This window comes from Pan paniscus, chromosome 18, assembly GCF_029289425.2.
Source record: "Pan paniscus chromosome 18, NHGRI_mPanPan1-v2.0_pri, whole genome shotgun sequence".
Lineage (NCBI taxonomy): Eukaryota > Metazoa > Chordata > Mammalia > Primates > Hominidae > Pan > Pan paniscus.
Window position 1 is genome coordinate 84,123,673 of NC_073267.2, and position 19,385 is coordinate 84,143,057.

At 55.3% G+C, this 19,385-nt stretch overlaps 1 protein-coding gene across 5 annotated transcripts; it reads right to left on the bottom strand.

Annotated features, from left to right (window-relative positions):
• Positions 1-1,489: 1,489 nt before the first annotated feature.
• Positions 1,490-15,808, bottom strand: CLEC18B (C-type lectin domain family 18 member B). 5 transcript variants are annotated; one of them, XM_063597769.1, is made up of 13 exons: positions 14,470-15,808; positions 13,716-13,945; positions 13,075-13,166; positions 10,940-11,179; positions 6,452-6,549; positions 5,910-6,031; positions 5,645-5,752; positions 5,026-5,118; positions 4,542-4,648; positions 3,778-3,829; positions 3,409-3,505; positions 2,424-2,535; positions 1,490-1,917 (listed from the first exon to the last, which is right to left on the bottom strand). In XM_063597769.1, the coding sequence occupies exons 2-13, from the start codon at positions 13,837-13,839 to the stop codon at positions 1,873-1,875; spliced, it is 1,290 nt and encodes a 429-aa protein (XP_063453839.1). In that variant the 5' UTR covers positions 13,840-13,945; positions 14,470-15,808; the 3' UTR covers positions 1,490-1,872. The 5 variants fall into 5 exon arrangements, with proteins under 5 accessions (XP_063453839.1, XP_063453837.1, XP_063453838.1 ...); XM_063597767.1 differs by having other exon boundaries at positions 3,778-3,907; positions 14,470-15,802; XM_063597768.1 differs by having other exon boundaries at positions 2,424-2,515; positions 3,778-3,907; positions 14,470-15,795.
• Positions 15,809-19,385: the final 3,577 nt, after the last annotated feature.

The window sequence follows — 19,385 nt, forward strand, 5'->3', positions numbered from 1 at the left end:
CGCGCGCCCGGGTCACCCACCTCCCGCGGGCATGCGCAGGGCGGCCCCTCCGGGCGCTGCGGCCGCGGCCCCGGCCAAGGGGCGGGTCCCGGGTCCGGGAGGAAAAGGCGCGGCTGCTGGCTGACCCGGGAACCAGACCGAGCCGGAGAGAGGGCCCGCCCGTCTCCCACCGGGCAGGAAGGCCTGGCGCTCGCAGGCGACCTTGTGCCAGTGCCCGGGCAGGGATCGGGGGCTCAGCGCCTTCGCGGGAGGTAGAGAGAGCTGGGGGCATCTGTGTGATCACCCTGCGTAGGTCCGCGCTGAGCCAGGACACAGGACAACTGCCCGCGCCCGGTTAGACAGGCGAAGCCCTGGAAAGCAGTGGGAGAGGGAAAGACTGGGCCGGCGCGGGGCCGCATGCCTGTAACCCCAGCACTTTGAGAGGCCCAGGATGGCGGATCGCTTGAGCACCGGAGTTCGAGACCAGCCTGAGCAACATGGTGCAACCCCGTCCCTACAAAAAACACAAAAAATAGCGGGGCGTGGTGGTGCGGACCTGTGGTTCCAGCTACTTGGGAGGCTGAGGCAGGAGGATCGCTTGAGCCTGGGAGTTCGAGGCTGCAGTGAACCCTGATTGCACCCCTGCACTCCAGCCTGTACGACAAAGCGAGACTCTGTCTCAAAAAAGAAAAAAAATAGGGCCGGGCGCGGTGGCTCACGCCCGTCATCCCAGCACTTTGGGAGGCCGAGGCGGGTGGATCACGAGGTCGGGAGATCGATACCATCCTGGGTAACACGGTGAAAGCCCGTCTCTACTAAAAATACAAAAAAAAAAATTAGCCGGGCGTGGTGGCGGGTGTCTGTAGTCCCAGCTACTCGGGAGGCTGAGGCAGGACAATGGCGTGATCCTGGGAGGCGGAGCTTGCAGTGAGCCGAGATCGTGCCACTGCACTCCAGCCTGGGCGACAGAGCGAGACTCCATCTCAAAAAAAAGAAAAAAAGAAAAGAAAAGAAAAAAAATAAATAAATGACAGCCAGACTCACTGGGTTTGACTCCCAGCTGTATGATCTTATGCAAGTTACTCCATCTCTCTGCCTTCATTTCTTCCGCTGTAAACTGGGATAGTGATAACCCCTTGTGGGTGATGTCTGAGGAGCTGGGTGAGGGAGCGGGACTGCACAGGCTGTGACTACCATTGGCCCTGGTGCGATGACACTCCGCCGGTGGGGGCAACACACACGCGTCGTCTCCCAGACATTCAGAGCAACTTCTATTAATACCCTGCCTGCCTGGGCCCCAGCCATGAGAACTGCCCCTCACTGAGGCAGAGTCTGGTCTTCCTCTTACTGGGGAGACCCAGAACTTCCAGAGAGTGTCCTGGACCATGAAGGTGACCAGGAAAGGGAATAGGTGGGTGGAGGCCGCTGCAGTGAAGCCTCAGGCCCCCTCTGGTCTCTCCAGGGTCATCCTGGATCATCTGAATTTCCCTTTGAAATGAGCATGCACAGGTTCAGCTGATTCATAATTTAATACCCTGTGGGGTTCATGCCACAGGGAAGCTCCGCTGCCCCACAGGGTCTGGGCCAGGTGGAAGAGAGCAGCCTTTTTGGACCACTGGCGGGGTCCTCTCCTTCGGCATCTAATTGAAGCCCATCTTCCCAATCAAAAGCAGGCGAAGGGCCCCAGCTTCTTCTAACACTCACTCCCTGGCCCTCGCTGGCCTCCCTGCCTCTCTCTGCCCAACTTCTGGCATTGTGCAAGGTCTGAGACCTCTTTGGACATGAGGCATGTGGTCTTAACCTTGTTCCAGACAGGTGGAACCTTGTTCCAGACAGGTGGGCAGACAGGTAAGCAGAGCCGGTGCTCCCAGGGCAGGCGAGGGAGCCATGTGGTCAGGCCTCAGGACCCTGGGCCCCACCGGGAGATGTGCTCCTGGGCTGAAAGGAAGCAGAAGAGAGCAGGGCTCGGTGGCAGCCCAGGCAGTCCCAAGATGGCAGCCCTGCTGCACTCGGTCTGGAAGTGCCCATGGCCGTGGTCCCTGTGGCGCTCCAGGCCTTCCTAGCAGAGGCTGCTGGGAGCTGGTGCCATGCTAGTTTTCACCTCTGCCTCCACCACAGTTCATGGGGCTCCCGGGAACACCAAGGAACCCAACAGGTTCCCAGGCAGCAGCTTTCATGACAGGAGAGGGTCCTTGGAGAAATCCCCTGCAGAGCTGTAGCTCTAGTCCTTCCTGCATGGCCTTGCTGTATGAAGCTGGGCCCGTCGTTGCCCCTCTGGGCTCAGGAGCCCACAGGTACAAGGCCATCAACAGGGCATCCTCTATGGCCCCGTGTGCCCAGACCCACCCTGAACCTGCCACCTAGATACCCTTGCAGGCTGGACCGGGTCAGCAGCACCCCCAAGGTCAGAGATCAGAGAAGGGGAGCCTCAGGAAGTCCCTCACCAAACTGGCAGATGTAACGGTTTCGGGTTTTGCAGCGCTGGTCGTTCCAGTTGAAGGCAGCTGAAGCCTGCAGCTCCACGCAGTTGCCAAACCTGCAGGCCAGGGTGTGGCGCTCAGGAGGCAAGAGTGAAGTCAGGGATCCGGGAGAGGCCTAAGCCCTCCACCCATCAGGACCCTGCATCTCAGGGGCTCCAGTGCCCCCACCTGCCGATGGGGCTGCTGGGAGCCAGGCCCGTCCCCAAGCCCCCAGCCCTGCTCCACTTCTCAGGGAAGCCCCTTCCTGGGGTAACAGCTCTGCCTACCCCATGGCAGCACTCAGCCACACCAGCCTGTGGGGATGGTGGGGACTGGAATAGACAGCCCACTTGAGAAGTACACCTGGGAACCCAACAAGGCCCAGACTTCCTCCAGGCAACAGGTCAGGGGCACAGGCCGGCTGTTGGCAAGGAGGGCTGGCTGAAATCGCTGGAGCCCTTGGTGGCCTCGCAGCTGGACCACCTCCACCCTGGCCCTGGGCATTGCTGGGCTTTGAAGAGCAGGGTGGGGCCACGTGACCAGAGGGTTCTTGCTACAGGATGGCTGGTGGGTCTGCAGGTGCAGGGTTGTATTGTGAATGAGTGCAGGTGGGTGACAGGTAAGGAATGCTGGCATCGGTGTAACTGATGCAGGCAGAGGGCATGCAGAGGGAGGGGTGAGTGGATGAGAATTGGAGGGATGGAGTCACAGCCAGGGGACACTGGGGATGGACAGATGGATGGAGGCTTCCTGGGTCCCTCTCTCCCCCACGTGATGTGCCTTCCGGCTTGCATCTGCCTCACCCCACCACCGGCCCACACCAGCTGTGCCCACAACTCTCTGGCACCTGGGCAGGCACCAGGGAAGGATCAGACCCTCAAAGGGCCCAGCCAGGCAGCGGGATGGGGGGCTCCACCAGGCAGGCCCAAGTGAGAAGGAGGCCCAGGGGAGGGAGGCACCCCACACTTACCCGTGGTTGTCAGGCTGCCCAAAGGCAAAACTGGTGAAGGCCTGGTGCTCCCCTGTGGCCCAGCGGAAGGAGTCCTTGGCGGTCTTGTAGGTGAGCCCTGGGCCGGGGTAGTCAAGGTTGGCCCACTCAGACCCTGGAGTCTGCTGCCAGCTGCCTTTCTGGCCCCTCTTCCCAGCGCTGGCAGCCCCCATGTGCTCCCTACCTGGGCCCTCCCCGGGAAAGGGGGTGAGCAGCTGGCCCCGCTCTGGGCTCCAGGCCCTCAACACACCCTTGCCATCTGCTGGCAGCCGCCATGGCCCAGGGTTCCTGCAGCAGGGTGGGGCATCACAACCCCTTACTCACCATACCCCCAATCAGCTGGGCACTCACCGATCCAGAAGTTCCTGGTCTCGAAGTCACTGTCAATCACCTCGTTGGTGGTCTCCAGGTGGCCCAGATAGAAGGCAAGGATGTCCTGCACTTTCTGGCTCTTGATCTGGGCCAGCACCCCGCCTTTCCTCTGTAACCCCACCCTGGGTCACACAGGCAAGGCTCCCAGAGCCCAGGCTGCCCCTTCCTGCCACCCCTGCCCATGGCCTAAGATGCCATGTGTGTGTGCTGGCTGGGCTATCATCACCCCCAGCCCGCACAGCCTCCCTTCCAAGAGCACGGGTCCCTTCTGCTCCCGTCTGCTTCTCTTCTCCCTGTGCACAGGGGCGCGACCAGCAGCCCACAAGCCCAGGCAAGGTCTGGCCCCTGAGGAGGTTCTGTTTCACCTGCACAGTGTCTTAAATATATCCGAGTTGATTGCCAACCCCAGTAATTAATTGTGGTTTTGAGAGTTGCCAGTGGAAGTCTGGGTTGCTGGTTTTCTTGAACAACCCCGAGCTCTGGCCACCCTGACCTTGCATTCCTGCAAGGCAACCAGTGGCTGGAACTCCCTTAGATAGAGGTTGGTCTTGACCTTGGCCCCTCAGGTCAATAAGTGACCTCCTGGCTTCTATGAGCCTTGGAGTCCACGACCCCTGCTTTATGCTGATGAATAGGGTGAGGTCAGAGACATTGAAGGAACCACCTCTCACTCCAGGGTCCCTGCATTAAGACCCTCACTTGAGGCCCTAGGGGGTTCCTAGGAAGCTAGGGGTGACTGTCACCTGACATTTCATCCTGGCTCTGTAATAGGTGTCTGCCTCTGAAGACACCATGAAGCAGTCTCCGTCGATCCTCAGGTCACAGGTGTGGAAGGGAAAATGCACCTTGGCTGGGGTAGGGGAGCCTGAGTTTGTGTGTGGACTTCAGAATCCCTGCCCTTTCCTGCCCTGCCGGGGAGCTAAGCTCAGGGTGCCCCTTCCTCTGGCCACCTGCTCCAAAAGAGTGGGTGGTGAGGGTCAGGAGTGAGCTGGTAAGTTGGAATATTGAGCTTGCTCTCTCTCAAAAGAAAAAAAAATCCATGGTTTATAGCATTTGCCAATTTCTTTGGTGTAAATATCCATGCTGTGGCCAGTTTCAATATCTCAACGTGTTGTCACTGAATGAGTTGGAAAGAGAGGCACACGGCGGGCTCCTGGGAGCTGATGCCCCATTGAAGGGGGGTCTTGAGAGGAGCTGGCTCTTTGGGGGCCCTGGGGCAGGACTCACTGGCACACTGGGCTCCCCCGTAGCCGATGTCACAGACGCACGAGCACTCCTCCTCCCGGAACCGGCCGTGCACACACTGCAGGCTGCACCTCACTGCCAGGGCAGGGCAGTGGGGCAGAGGCTCAGCCCCCAGCCTTCTGGACCCCACGCTGCCCCCCAAAGGCCTCGAACATCCAGGGAATGCCAACCACAGCAAGAATACCCCTCCCAGAGACAGAACCCACCAAGGCTTCCGATTGCTGGCACGCCTGGTGTCTTTGGTTTGGTCCCCATTGCAGAGTGAGGCATATTGGAGTTTGGGAGGTGACCTGCCCATGGTCACAGAGTGGGTTAGGGTAGAGGGGCAGTAGGGCAAGAATCCACTTCTGGGTCCTAATTCTGTCCTCCTCCCAGAGCCTAAGGGGCTGAACCTGATTTCACTTTGAATCTCCTGCACAGCTCAGGGTCTGGCAAACAGCTAGTGCTCAGTGAATGCTTGTTGAAAGAATGTATGCAGTGGGCAGACTCAGGGAGTACACAGTCAGCACCTCTGACACCCTTGAGACTCTCAGGAAGTGTAGCAGCCCTAGGACCTGCCACGAGAGCAGGGCTGGGCACACCCAGGCTCCAGTGCCCTCACCTTGGCAGTATCTGCCCGTGTAGCCAGGGGGACAGTGGCAGTGGCAGGTGCTGATGTTGAGACGTCCATGGTTCTGGCAGCTCATGCGACAAGGATTCCTGGGGACCTCTGGTCAGAGGAGGAGGGGACTCTGAGAAAAGGGTCTCCTCCCAGCAGGCCGGGCAGGAGCCTCCCTGGGTGCTAAGGGCCAGGGCTTCTGGGACAGCCCAGTAGGATGCTACCACCCCCACCCCAGGGTCACCAGACTGAGCCCTCATGCACTCACCACAGAGCCCCCCTGCATGGTCCCAGGCTTTGAAGCAGCCTGAGACACTGGCTGTGCAGAGCGAACACCAGGCACCCTTCTTATAGGGGACGATTGTCTTCCCGTTAACCTCCCAGTTGCCTCTGTGAGGACGAGCAGGCACCACAGGGTGTGGGAGGGCCTGGCCTTGGGCAAGGCAGTGGCAGGGCCCTGCTGCCTGCCCCCCTGGCCCCTTCAGCTCCTGCGGCCAGGCCAGGGAGTCAGGGAGCTGGGTGAGATAGGGAGATTCCCTGGGAGAGAAGAGATGGCCTCCAAACCAATCCTGGACAAACTCCCTGATACCAGGACCAGTATCCAGGAAGGGACATCCGCAGAGCAGCACCTTCTGCGTGGCCAGAATCTTTAGCACCCTCTGCCTTTCCTCTCCTCCCCTCTCCCACCAAGGGTGCAGAGCAAGGCATCAGGGACTCTACTTTCGGGTGGATGTGTGGGAATCTCACCCTCGGTGAAAGCACCCCTCCCTGTCTCCCAGACATCCCAGCAGAGGGTATAGCAGGGCTTACCCGGGGGAGTAGGCACAGACAAAGGCTTCTATCGCTGTCTGGCCTGCAGAGCACAGGTGCCGCCCACAGCCCAGCTGGCTTGAGGTGGCCCACACGAGCTACAGGAGACACAGGGGATCAGAAACCCTATTGTGAACCACCCCTGGGGAGGGGGACACAGCTTTCGCTATCATCCAGGTGAACAGAGGGCTCCCTTACCTCCTCGAGGGCTCAGGAGCAGCAGCTGTCCCGAGCAGGGGTAGAAGCGTGGGTGGGAATAGTTCAGGAAGGCTTATTTATTTATTTATTTATTTATTTATTTTTGAGATGGAGTTTTGCTCTTGTTGCCCAGGCTGGAGTGCAATGGCCTGATCTTGGCTCACCACAACCTCTACCTCCTGGGTTCATGTGATTCTCCTGCCTCAGCCTCCCGAGTAGCTAGGATTACAGGCGACTGCCACCATGCCCGGTTAATTTTTTTGTATTTTTAGTAGAGACAGGGCTTCTCCATGTTGGTCAGGCTGGTCTTGAACTCCCGACCTCAGGTGAACTGCTTGCCTCGGCCTCCCAAAGTGCTGGGATTATAGGTGTGAGCCACCGTGCCCGGCCTAGGAAGGCTTTCTTAGTTGAGAGGGGGATGGAGAGGGGAGGTACCTGAAATGAGGGGAGATTGTTGATGGGTGGAGGGGAGTAGCCAAAAAAAGACTGGAACATCAAGGGCCTTGTGACTGCATGGTGACCACAACCATTCATTTCTTACACTAGGCCACTCCTTTAAATGTGACTCTGCAGCTTTTTGCAGCAAAGAGAGGTGTCTCTTTCCTTGCTCCTTGAATCTGGCTGGCTCTGTAACTGGTTTGGCCACCAGAATGCCACAGAAGTGATACTGAGCCGATTTTGAACCTAGGCCTTAAGAGACCTTGCCATTTCCACTCATTCTCATAGAACCATGCTCAGTCACCACATGAACAAACTCAGTATAGCCTGATGGAGTTTGGAAGGCCTCATGGAACACAGATGAACCATTAGAGGCCTTTTTGCACAGCCACCTCCCAGCCAGCCCCCTAGTTGATTGCAGGTGTATGAGTGGGCCCAGCCAAGACCAGAAAACCTCCCTGCTGAGCCCAACCCAAGTGGCTGACCTGCAGAATCGTAAGCTGCTAAATTTTGGGGCAGTATGTCATGCAATAAAAGCTAATGGATACAGGTCTGCAAACCAGTTTAAAGTCTTAGAATCAGCAACAGTTTGGAAATAGCACAAATGGGCAATATATAAGAAGAGTGAAACAAACTCTCCAGTAGAGACTAAAAATGACATGTACAAGACTGGCTTGTAGCAGGCAGATGTGAACATGTGATCATATACATGTATCCAACACTTAAAGAATATGTATCGTTTTTAGGAATGCATGGGACTTTTGCAAACCACAAAGGAGGACCACACATTAGACCACTAAGCAAGTTGCAACAAATAGCAAAGAATCAGCACATCCTACAGGCCACATTCTATGAATTCAATGCAATGAAATTTAAAGTAAATAATTTACAAGTAAATAGAGAAGATAACATAGTTTAGAAACTGAAAGATACACTTCAAAATCTAAAACAACATCATGGCCAGGTGTGGTGGCTCACATCTGTAATCCCAGCACTTTGGGAGGCTGAGTTGGGTGGATCATGTGAGTTCAGAAGTTTAAGATCAGCCTGGCCAACATGGCAAAACCCCGTCTCTATTACAAATACAAAAAATTAGCCAGGCATGGTGGCACACACCTGTAGTCCCAGCTACTCTGGACCTGAGGTGAGAAGATCACCTGAGCCCAGGAAATTGAGGCTGCAGTGAGCTGAGATTGCACCACTGCACTCCAGCCTGGGCGATAGAGCCAGACCCTGTCTCAAAACAAACAAAAACAACATCATGATTGGAAATAGAAAAAAATATCAAAACTTATTGGATGCAGCTGAAATCGTTTAAAGGGAAATTTATAGCTTTAAATGTATATAGTAGAAACAAAAAAAGATTTAAAATTAATGATCTAAACATTCACATCAAGAAAATTAGAAACAATAATAGAGGCTGGGCGTGGTGACTCAAGCCTGTAATCCCAACAGTTTGGGAGGCCGAGGCAGGTGGATTACCTGACGTCAGGAGTACTAAAAATACAAAAATTAGCCAGGTGTGGTGGCAGGCGCCTGTAATCCCAGCTACTCAGGAGGCTGACGCAGGAGAATCTCTTGAACTGGGGAGGTGGAGGTTGTAGTGAGCTGTGATCGCACCACTGCACTCTGGCCTGGGCAACAGAGCAAGACTCTGAATCAAAAAAACAAAAACAAAAACAAAACAAACAAAAAACAACCACCAACAACAAAACAGAGTTAGGTTTTTCACACCTTTGAGTCTGACAAAACTTAAGGAACCAAGGCTGGGCACAGTGGCTCACACCTGTAATCCCAGCACTCTGGGAGGCCGAGGCAGGCGGATCATGAGGTCAGGAGATCAAGACCACCCTGGCTAATATGGTGAAACCCTGTCTCTACTAAACAAAATACAAAAAAATAGCCAGGTGTGGTGGCATGTGCCTGCAGTCCCAGCTAATAGGGAGGCTGAGGCAGGAGAATGGTGTGAACCCAGGAGGCAGAGCTTGCAGTGAGCCGAGATCGCACCACTGCACAGTAGCCTGCGTGACAGAGCAAGACTCCGTCTCAAAAAAAAAAAAAAAAAAAAAAAATTAAGGAGCCAGAAGATCTTCGGGAAGTGGGAACTGGTTTGGTGGTCTGCACAGTTGGTGTAAGCACTTTGGCAACACCTAGTTGTAGGGGCACATGTTCTTTTTTTTTCTGAGCCAGGGTTTTACTCCTGCTGCCCAGGCTGGAGTGCAATGGCGCAATCTCAGCTCACTGCAATCTTCACCTCCCAGGCTCGAGCAATTCTCCTACCTCAGCCTCCCAAGTAGCTGGAACTACAGGTACACACCATCACACCTGGGTAATTTATGTATTTTTTTGTAGAGGCAGGTTTTTGCCATGTGGCTCAGGCTGGTCTCGAACTCCCGGGCTCAGGCAATCCTGCCACCTTGGCCTCCCAAAGTGCTGGGATTACAGGCGTGAGCCACCACACCCAGCCTTGTGTAATATTTAAACATGCACAACCCACTTGCACAGGTAGTGGAGGTATTAAATATTTCCTGGGATTTTGCTTGTGTTTTTCAGTGCATCTGAAGAGCGCCAGGTGTGTGTAGAAGACCCTCAACAAATATTTGTTGAATGAAGAGAAAAAATGGAAACTTGCTTGGCAGTGATGCTCCTGAACTTTGGGAAGATTCCCTCCAGGGAGGGACAGCGGGAAAAGGGGAGGAGCAGGGCTTTAGTTTAGTAGCATCTTCTAAACCTAGGTAGTGGGTAAGAGTGGGGCCGTTTTTAAATTTATGTTTGAGGCTGGGTGCGGTGTCTCACACGTGTAATCCCAGCACTTTGGGAGGCCCACGCAGGTGGATCACTTGAGGTCAGGAGTTTGAGACCCAGCCTGGCCAACATGGTGAAACCCTATCTCTACTAAAAATACAAAAATTAGTGGGGTGTGGTGGCTCGTGCCTGTAGTCCCAGCTACTTGGGAGGCTGAGGCAGGACAGTCACTTGAATCTGGGGGGCAGAGGTTCTAGTGAACTGAGATCAAGCCATTGCACTCCATCCTGGGTGACAGAACAAGACTTCGTCTCAAATAAATAAATAAATACGTTTATGTTTGTAATTATTTATATTTCAGATTGAAAAAAGTGGCTTAGGCCAGGCATGGTGGCTCACGCCTGTAATCCCAGCACTTTGGGAGGCTGAGGCAGGCAGATCATTTGAGGTCAGGAGTTCGAGACCAGCCTGGCCAACATGGTGAAACCCTGTCTCTACTAAAAATACAAAAAAATGAGCTGGGTGTAGAGGCGCACACCTGTAATCCCAGCTACTTGTGAGGCTGAGGCACAAGAATCGCTTGAATCTAGGAGACGGAGGTTGCAGTGAGCTGAGATCACACCACTGCACTCCAGCCTGGGGTGACAGAGTGAGACCATGTCTCCAAAAAAAGAAAAAATGTGGCGAGGCACAATGGCTCATGCCTGTAATCCCAGCACTTTGGGAGGCTGAGGTGGGTGGATCACTTGAGGCCAGGAGTTCAAGACCAACCTGGCCAACATGGTAAAACCCCATCTCTACTAAAAGTATAAAGCCATTAGCCAGGCCTGGTGGCACATGCCTGTAGTCCCAGCTAGTCAGGAGGCTGAAGTACAAGAATCACTTGAGCCCAGGAGGCGGAGGTTGCAGTGAGCCAAGATCACGCCACTGCACTCTAGCCTGCGCAACAGAGCAAGACTCCGTATCAAAAAAAAAAAAAGTAAAACTAAACCAATTGGAGGAAAAGGAATCCCAACATTTAGGACAAACTGTAGCCTCTTCTGAGATGGCCCAGTGGAAGTCTGTATCTGGGAGCTGGCACGCTGGCCTCACCTGCAGCACACTCACCTGCGTGTAGTGGGTGCAGGTGGCGTTGCGAGCACACTCTCCTGCCGCGTGGCTGTACCGCTGCCCCTCCGCAAACCATAGGCTGACCACTTCGACAAAGGACGCCAAGCCCGCGGGCAGCAGCTGCATGTTCCAGCCCACTTGCAGGGTGCGCCACAGGCCGGACGCCAGGCTCGGGGTTGGGGTTCCACAGAGGGCTGCCCTGGCTTGAGCCAGTTGGGCCAGGCTGTCACTCCAGTCCTGGGGGCAGCACAAACAGACATCTGTGGGAGGCCTTTGACTGCTGGGCCAGGCCTCAAAGATTCAACTCCCTTGCCATCTCTGAGCATCCACCGGGTGCCAGGTCAGGTGGCAAAGAGAGCACCGGATGAGGAGTCCTGCTGGAGGAAGCACTGGTGTTGTCTGATGTCCCTCCAGGAGGAGCCCAGCTCCTCTCACGACTGAGCCTCCATCTCCAAATCCTGTCGTGGGCATCCTTCGGCCCTGCCCAGGCAGTGGGACCCGCTCCTGCTGTCTTTCTCCCATCTGGTCATGTGAGCAGTGCCCACGTGTTGCAGACTGGTTCCGTGTTTGGGCCCTGGCCATTGTCAGAAAGGCTCCACTGCTCCCACCCGGCCATGCTGCCCTCCTGTGATGCAAAAAGCCCTACAGCCATGCCTCTCTGCCCTAGTCTCCTGCCCCCAGGAGCCTGGCCTCATATGCTCCCCACCACGCACAGCTGACCCCGCCCCCTCCCTCTTCTTAAACAAGGGGCCTGGCAATCACCACCCCTGGGTGACTTGGTGCAGTCCCCTGATCTCCCGAGACTCCCTGAGCTCATCTGTAAACGGAGCAGGGAGGTGCCTGCAGGATAGGACTCACAAGCACTGAGTGGATGCAGGGAGGGGGGCCCCTCGGGGCTGCACCCCAAGCCAACTTCATCCTGCACTAATGTCCATTGGGGTTTTACCTCTGATGAAGGCTGGGGCCAGGAGCTGGGGGCTCCCCGGGGTCCCTCAGCAGCCCTCCACCCTCACAAGACCTTCAGTCTCCACTGTGTCCAAAGAAGGGGTGCCCTGGAGCCCTAGAGGCCCGGAGGGTGCTCGGGGCCGGGCCACGAGGGAGGCTGAGCCATGGAGCTCCATTTGCACCTTTACGGAAATGAAGTTTTCTAGGACTTTGACAAAAGGGCCCTGGAAAGGGTGCCAGCTGCCAGCCAACGACCACCACAACCCCTCCTGGGGTCCCAGGCAGGAGTACCCAACCACGGAGGTCACAGCTGGGAGCACCCCTGGTTGCCCAGGGTCTGAGCCTGAGGAGAGGCAGAGCCACTGAGGGCTGGGAATGGGGGAGAAGCGACCCCCCGCATTTAGCCACCCCACCCCCACCTCCTGGGAAACTGACCCTAGAGTGCTCAAGGTCGCCACCGTGGCCGCCTGCCTTGGAGGAGTTCATGGGAAGCAGCCATGGGGAACCCTCCAGCCCCCACCACCCTGCCCTGGCTCCCTGGCCTGCTAACATGGGCTGGGGCTGCTGGGGTCCCAGACAATGGAGGGCAGCGTTTCTGAGCCTCCAGATGACAGTCCCAACCCCGCAGCCCCAGCCGGGCTGGTGGGGAACTCTATACCCCCGACCCCCGGCCCCTGCTGAAAATGTGGAAAATGTGGACGAGTGAGTGAGCAGAGAACACGGGCAAGGCCCGTCCTAGTGGCTCAGATAAGCTCAGGAGGAGGCGCCGGGCCCTTGCCGCACAGAAGCCCCTCCCCAGCCCAGCACCACCTTCTCCCTCCCTGGCCCGGCCGCCCATCCTGCAGGGCTCCTCGTGAAGCTCCCCTTCCCTGGAGGAGGGGATCCGGCTCCTCCTGTGGCTCCTGGTCTCTGTGGCAACAAGATGCCAGGGAAGGCCCAAGGTCCTGCCCTTCAGGCGAGTGGGAGCCAAGGGGCCCGACCTCCTGAACTGAGGGTGGGGGGTTAAGAAACTGCAGAGACCCCCAGCAACCAGGGCCTCCGTCCCTCAGGGACAAGGTGGCTGGCTGTGCCTGCCCACCCTGGTCAAGTGGAAGGGCACCTGGACAGGCGTGGCCTCCTGAGCCGCCCTCTGGGGTCCGCGCCTCCGGCCACCCCCCTGGCAGAGCCCAGCTGGGTCGGGTACTCACCAGCCTCCGCATGTCAGCCGCAGGGGGCTGGACCCAGCTGCGCAGGCGGTTGTGCAGGGAGAGGAGCAAGAAACTCTCCTTCCTGTTCAGGGCTGGGGTGGAGAGAGAAGGTCAGGCAGCCCGAGGATGGGGGGACCTGAATCCAACACACGACAAAATAAGCATGTGTCCCTGCCCTTGGAAAACAAGATGGGAGAGGAGTGTGGTGGGTGCAGGGAACGTGGGGCATAGCAATGGAGCGAGGCTGAGAGAGAGACCAGGTACAGCAGGCGTGGGCTGAGTGCTGGGGTTGGGGTGGTGGGAGGGAACAGCAGTGGGGGCTGGGTGTAGGGGGGCCAGCCCTGGCTCCCAGCAGGCCCCTGTCTGGGGCTCCTCTGGGCCACTGAGTTTCTCCAGGCCCCAGCCACAGCGTTCCTCGGGCGTTCCTCCTTGACCCCAGCCCTGGCCCTCCTTCCTCCTCCTGCCTCCCCAGTCCAGCATCCACCCCTGACCGCCCCCGGGCTGTCCCAGGGCTTCCTCATTAAACCACCCGCACAGCCTGGGGCTCAGGCCTGGGACCGGGCTTCCAGAAGTCTCCTAGCAGCCACTCCTCAGAGCTCGTAATGGTGCCTCCACTTACCTCCTCACCAGGTGTCCCTTACCTCCGGCCATCGGAGCCTGCTCCTGCAGCTGGGGTGGCCACACCTCTGCCCAGGTGGTGCCAAGGAGGGCCAGGAGCACAGCCAGGAGATGCCCCCGGCCAGGGGAGGTCTCTGGATGCAGCATGGGTCTGTTGGGCCCGTCAGGCGCTCCGTGCACAGCCTGGCTCAGCCACCCGGCTTGTTTCTCAGGCTGGATGGAGCTATTCACAATCTCCAAGAGTCAGGCTGGGCTGGTGGACAAAAGAGGGAGGCTGGTGAGTGAGTAATCAGTGTGTCCAAACAGCCTCCTGTTGGCACTGGCATGAAAAGAGACAACTCCGGGGGATGCCTGCCTGCTCCGGCCTCGGCCTGGCCAGCCCGCCCCCGACAGCAGGCAGAGTGGCGTGCACTGACCCGCAGCCCCTGCTAATCATTGTGGGATTATTAGCACCCTTGGGGAGCTCCCAGAGACCCCGCTGATTGGCCCGCGGACATTCCAGTGCTGCAGATTAGTGACCGATGGCCGTGTCCTGGCTGGGACAGTGTCCTCCGAGCCCACTGATGGCTTCTGCTCCCCAGCCCCGGGCCCTGGGAGGAGGACCTCGGCTATGGTCCTTCTGGTGAGCAGGAACTGGGCAAGACCCCAGGGGAGTTCTTTCCTTTCCTGGGAAGCTCGTCCCAACCCCCCAGCCATGAATTAAACATAGGCAAGAGGTAACCGCACACCAGAGGGGTGCAGTCTGTGGGCTCAAAGGGGGGTGGGCTGAGGCCGCACCTGCACGAGGAAAAGGGTGCCTCAGGAAAGTCTGTCTGGGCAGGGTCGGGGGCTGGGCCCAGCCCCGGTGCCCACCACCCTCACCCACGTGACTACAGGCCAGGGGGGGAGTGAGGCAGGAGGAGTCAAAGCAGGCAGGGACCAGAGCACGTGATGCCCTGGGCTGACTCCAGTCCTGCTGGGATCACGTCCGCCTCTAGAAAAACAGGCGGCGTAGCAGGTGGGCAGCACGTTGCCATGATGTGCCGTGGCCCGGCCGTGGCTGGCGTGATCCCACCAGAGTGAGCTGAAGCAGATCTGCACCATGGGCCAAGTTTCTCAGAAAATACACGGCTTCCTGCGGGCTGCAGCCTAATGCCCACGTTCCTCTTGGGGCAGACCGAAGGTTATTCAACCAGGGCAAAGGACAGCCTTGCAAACCAACTACGTCCTCCTTCTGGAGTTTGTGTGACCCCTGGCCCCTGAGCCCACATCCTCTCGGAGCGGGGTTCCAACTCCGTGGAAGCTCTGCTGAGATGCAGGTAGGGTTGGCTTTCCTGGGGAAACACCAGTGGAATGTGGCTATCGTCATGGGTGCCAGGGATGGGGATGAGGCCAGGCATACAGGCCATGAAGGCGGTCTGGAACTGCATGTCCCCCACAATACCTAGGGGCTCAGGAGTTTCTTCTCCCTCAAACAGAAACCCAGCACCCTCAGGGTCACTGCGTGTGGGTCCTAGCAATGCTTAATAGCTACCTGTTTTTTGATGTAGTTTTATTTTTATTTTTTAGACAGTTTCACTCTGCCACTCAGGTTGGAGTGTTATAATCTCAGCTCACTGCAGCCTTGACCTCTTGGGCCCAAGTGATCCTCCCACCTCAGCCTCCCAAGTAGCTGGGACCAGGTGTGTGCCACCATGCCTGGCTAATTATTATTATTTTTTTTGGTAGAGACAGGATTTCATCGTCTTGCCCAGGCTGGTCTCCAACTCCTGGGCTCAAGGGATCTTCCCACCTTGGCCTCCCAAAGTGCTGGGGTTGCAGGCATGAGCCACCACACCTGGCCAAGCCACCTGTGTTTATGGAGCTCACAAAGCCTGTTTGCATGTGTGAGTTCAAGTTATTGCCACAAGAACCTGGTGCAGTAGCAGATGGGATGCCCGTCGTGTAGATGAGGAAACGGGCTTAGGGTGTCTAAGGGGCTTGCCCAAGGTCACTCAGGGAGTGCGTGGAGCATCCCAGCTAATCCAAGGTCTCTGCCTTCCCATTCCCAATGCTTTAATTCACATCCTGATCTCTCCCAGTGCAGTTTCCACAGCTCTGCTATGCCGGGTGATAAAAGACCCACTTCCTACAATTGGGCTTCCATGGCAAACACGGCCAGTTGACCCACATAGTATGATGCCAGGCACTTGGGACAGGCAGGAGAAAAAGATATTTTGGGGATTAGGGTGGAGCAACTTTTGAAGGGTCCCATGGCCCTGGCTCACTGCAAGAAGAGTCCCAGGCCGGGTGTGATGGCTCATGCCTGTAATTCCAGAACTTTGGGAGGCCAAGGCAGGCGGATCACTTGAGGTCAGGAGCTCGAGACCAGCCTGGCCAACATGGTGAAATCCTGTCTCTACTAAAAATACAAAAATTAGCTGGGCAGGGTGGTGGGTGCCTGTAGTCCCAGCTACTCGGTACGCTGAGGCAGGAGAATTGCTTGAATCTGGGAGGCGGAGGTTGCAGTGAAGCAAGATGGCACCACTGCACTCCATCCTGGGCAACAGAGCAAGACTCTGTCCCACCCCCGACCCCTCAAAAAAAAGAAAAGAGTCCCAGGAGAGCAAGGTTCATGGGCCAGAAGAGAAGCTGAGTGGATAAAAGATTAATGAGACACTGGAAGACCTAGGCTGGAACCGACACGCTGTGTGACCCTGAGGATGGCACTCCCACTCCTGAAGCTCAGTATCCAATGGCGTAGAGCTGGGATGACCCCTCTGCTGGGCCCCTAACCAGGGCATGGCAACTTGGTTTCCATGGTACTCCCTCCTGGGTTCAGACTTTTTAGTGGAGCCTGCTCGGTGGCTGGGGTGGGTTTGGAGAATGGGCAGCCTCATTCTTGCAAGGCAGCTTTCCCCAGGTGAGGCTACTACAGGGTTTACATCCACCACCTAGATTGTAGGATTCACATTTTGCTATCTTTTCTTTATCACCTGTGTCTCTATCTATCCCACCCCTCTCCAGCTCATGCATAGCTGATACTTCTCCCAGTCTGCATTTGAAGGTTATAGCGTTCAAGTCATTTTATCTCTTCCTGAAGCAGCTCCTTTCTTTAAAGCCTTGAAATCTTGTTGATGGTCTCAAAAACAAACAAACAAAAAACAACATTTAACTCTAGGAGAGTTGTGGCCACATTTTCTTTTAAAAATTACATGTCCAGGCCAGGCATAGTAGCTCACTCACACCTATAATCCCAGCACTTTGGGAGGCCAAGCTAGGTGGACTGCTTGATCTCAGGAGTTTGAGACCAGCCTGGGCAGCATGGTGAAACCCCGTCTCTAAGAAGATACAAAAAATTAGCTGGGCGTGGTAGCACATGTCCATAGTCCCACCTACCTGGGAGGCTGAGGTGGGAGGATAGCCTGAGCCAGGGAGGTCAAGGCTGCAGTGAGCTGTAATCGTGCCACTACACACCAGCCTGGGTAACAGACCAAGATTCTGTCTCAAGAAAAAAAAAAAATTAGGCCAGGTGCAGTGGCTCATGCCTGTAGTACCAGCACTTTGGGAGGCCGAGGTGGGCGGATCACCTGAGGTCGGGAGTTTAAGACCAGCCTGGCCAACATGGCAAAATCCCGTCTCTACTAAAAATACAAAAATTAGCTGGGTATGGTGGCACACACCTGTAATCCCAGCTACTTGGGAGGCTGAGGCATGAGAATCACTTGAGCCCAGGAGATAGAGGTTGCAGTGAGCTGAGATCACACCACTGCACTCCAGCCTGGGCAACAGAATGAGACTCTGTCTAAAAAAAAAATCATGTCTATTTGATTTTTAAATTTTTCTTGAGACGAAGTCTGGCTCTGTTGCCCAGCTGGAATGCAGTGGCACAATTTTGGTTCACTGTGACCTCTGCTTCTGGGGCTTTGACCTCCACATCCCAGGCTCAAGCCATCCTCCTACCTCAAGCTCCTGAGTAGCTGGACTGTGGGTGTGCGCCACCATGCCAGGTAATTTTTGTATTTTTAGTAGAGATGGGGCTTCACCATGTTGCCCAGGCTGGTCTCAAAGCTCAAGTCATCTGCTGGGATTATAGGCATGAGCCACCACAACAAGCCCCATATTAGTATGTTGAAGTCCTACCTCCATTACCTCCGTGTCACTGTATTTAGAGATAGGGTCTTTAAAGAGGTAATTAAAGTTAAATGAGGTCACTGGGGTGGGTCCTGATCCAGTCTGACTGGCCTCGTTATAAGAAGAGACACACAGAGGGAAGATCCTGTGAAGACACAGGGAGAAGGCGGCTGTAGACAAGCCAAGGAGAGAGGTCCTCAGAGGGAACCAACCCCCCGGCACCTTGATCCTGGCCTTTATGCCTCCAGAACTCTGAGAAAATACATTCTGTTTTTTAAGCCACCCAGTGTGTGGTACCTTGTATGGCAGTCCTAGCAAACGAATACAGCCCTTACGCAAAACGTACAGCTAATATCACACTTAACAGTGAGACCAAAGACTTTCCTCCCTAAGATCAAAACAAGGCAAGGATGTCTTTTCTCACCGGTCCCACTAAACATTGTACTATTGAATGCGCAATTTGTGCAATAAGTTAAGAAAAAGACATTAAAGGCATCCACACTGAAAAGAAAGAAGTAAAACTATCTTCATTTGCAGATGACATAATTCTACTGTAGAAAATCCGAAGGAATGTATAAAAAAAAAAACCCTACTAGACTAAAGGTCTCAGAATACAAAATTAACATACCAAAATCCACTGCATTTCTACAAATTGGCAATAAACAATCCGAAAATGAAATTGAGGAAACAGTTCCACACATGGCCAGGCACAGTGGCTGACATCTGTAATCCCAGCACTTTCCGAGACCGAGGCAGATGGATTGCTTGAGGTCAGGAGTTCAAGACCAGCCTGGCCAACATGGTGAAACCTCATCTCTACTAAAAATACAAAAAATTAGCCAGGCGTGGTGGTGGGCAACTGTAATCCCAGCTACTCTACTCAGGAGGCTGAGGCAGGAGAATTGCTTGAACCCGGGAGGCAGAGGTTACAGTGAGCCAAGATTGCGCCACTGCACTCCAGACTAGGCGACAGAGTGACTCATTCTCAAAAAAAAAAAAAAAAAAATCCATACACATAAAACTGTAAAACAACATTGCTGAGAGAAACTAAAGATCTAAAAAAATGCATAGACATTTCACATTCATCCAGGCTGGAGTGCAGCGGCGTGATCTCTTCCTACTGCAACCTCCACCTCCTGGGTTCAAGTGATTCTCCTGCCTCAGCCTCCCGTGTTGCTGAGATTACAAGCACCTGCCACCATGTCCAGCTAATTTCTTTTTTTTCTTTTCTTTTTTTTTTTTTTTTTTTTTTTTTGAGACAGAGTCTCACTCTGTCACTGAGGCTGGAGTGCAGTGGCGCGATCTGGGCTCACTGCAACTTCCACCCCTTCAGTTTAAGTGATTCTCCTGCCTCAGCCTCCCAAGTAGCTTGGATCACAGGCACCCACCACCACACCCGGCTAATTTTTGTATTTTTAGTAGAGACAGGGTTTCACCATGTTGGCCAGGCAGGTCTTGAACTCCTGACCTCAAGTGAGCCACCCACCTTGGCCTCCCAAAGTGCTGAAATTACAGGCATGAGCCACTGCACCTGGCCAATTTTTGTATTTTTAGTAGACACAGATTTCACCATGTTGGCCTGGGAAAACTCAATATTGTTA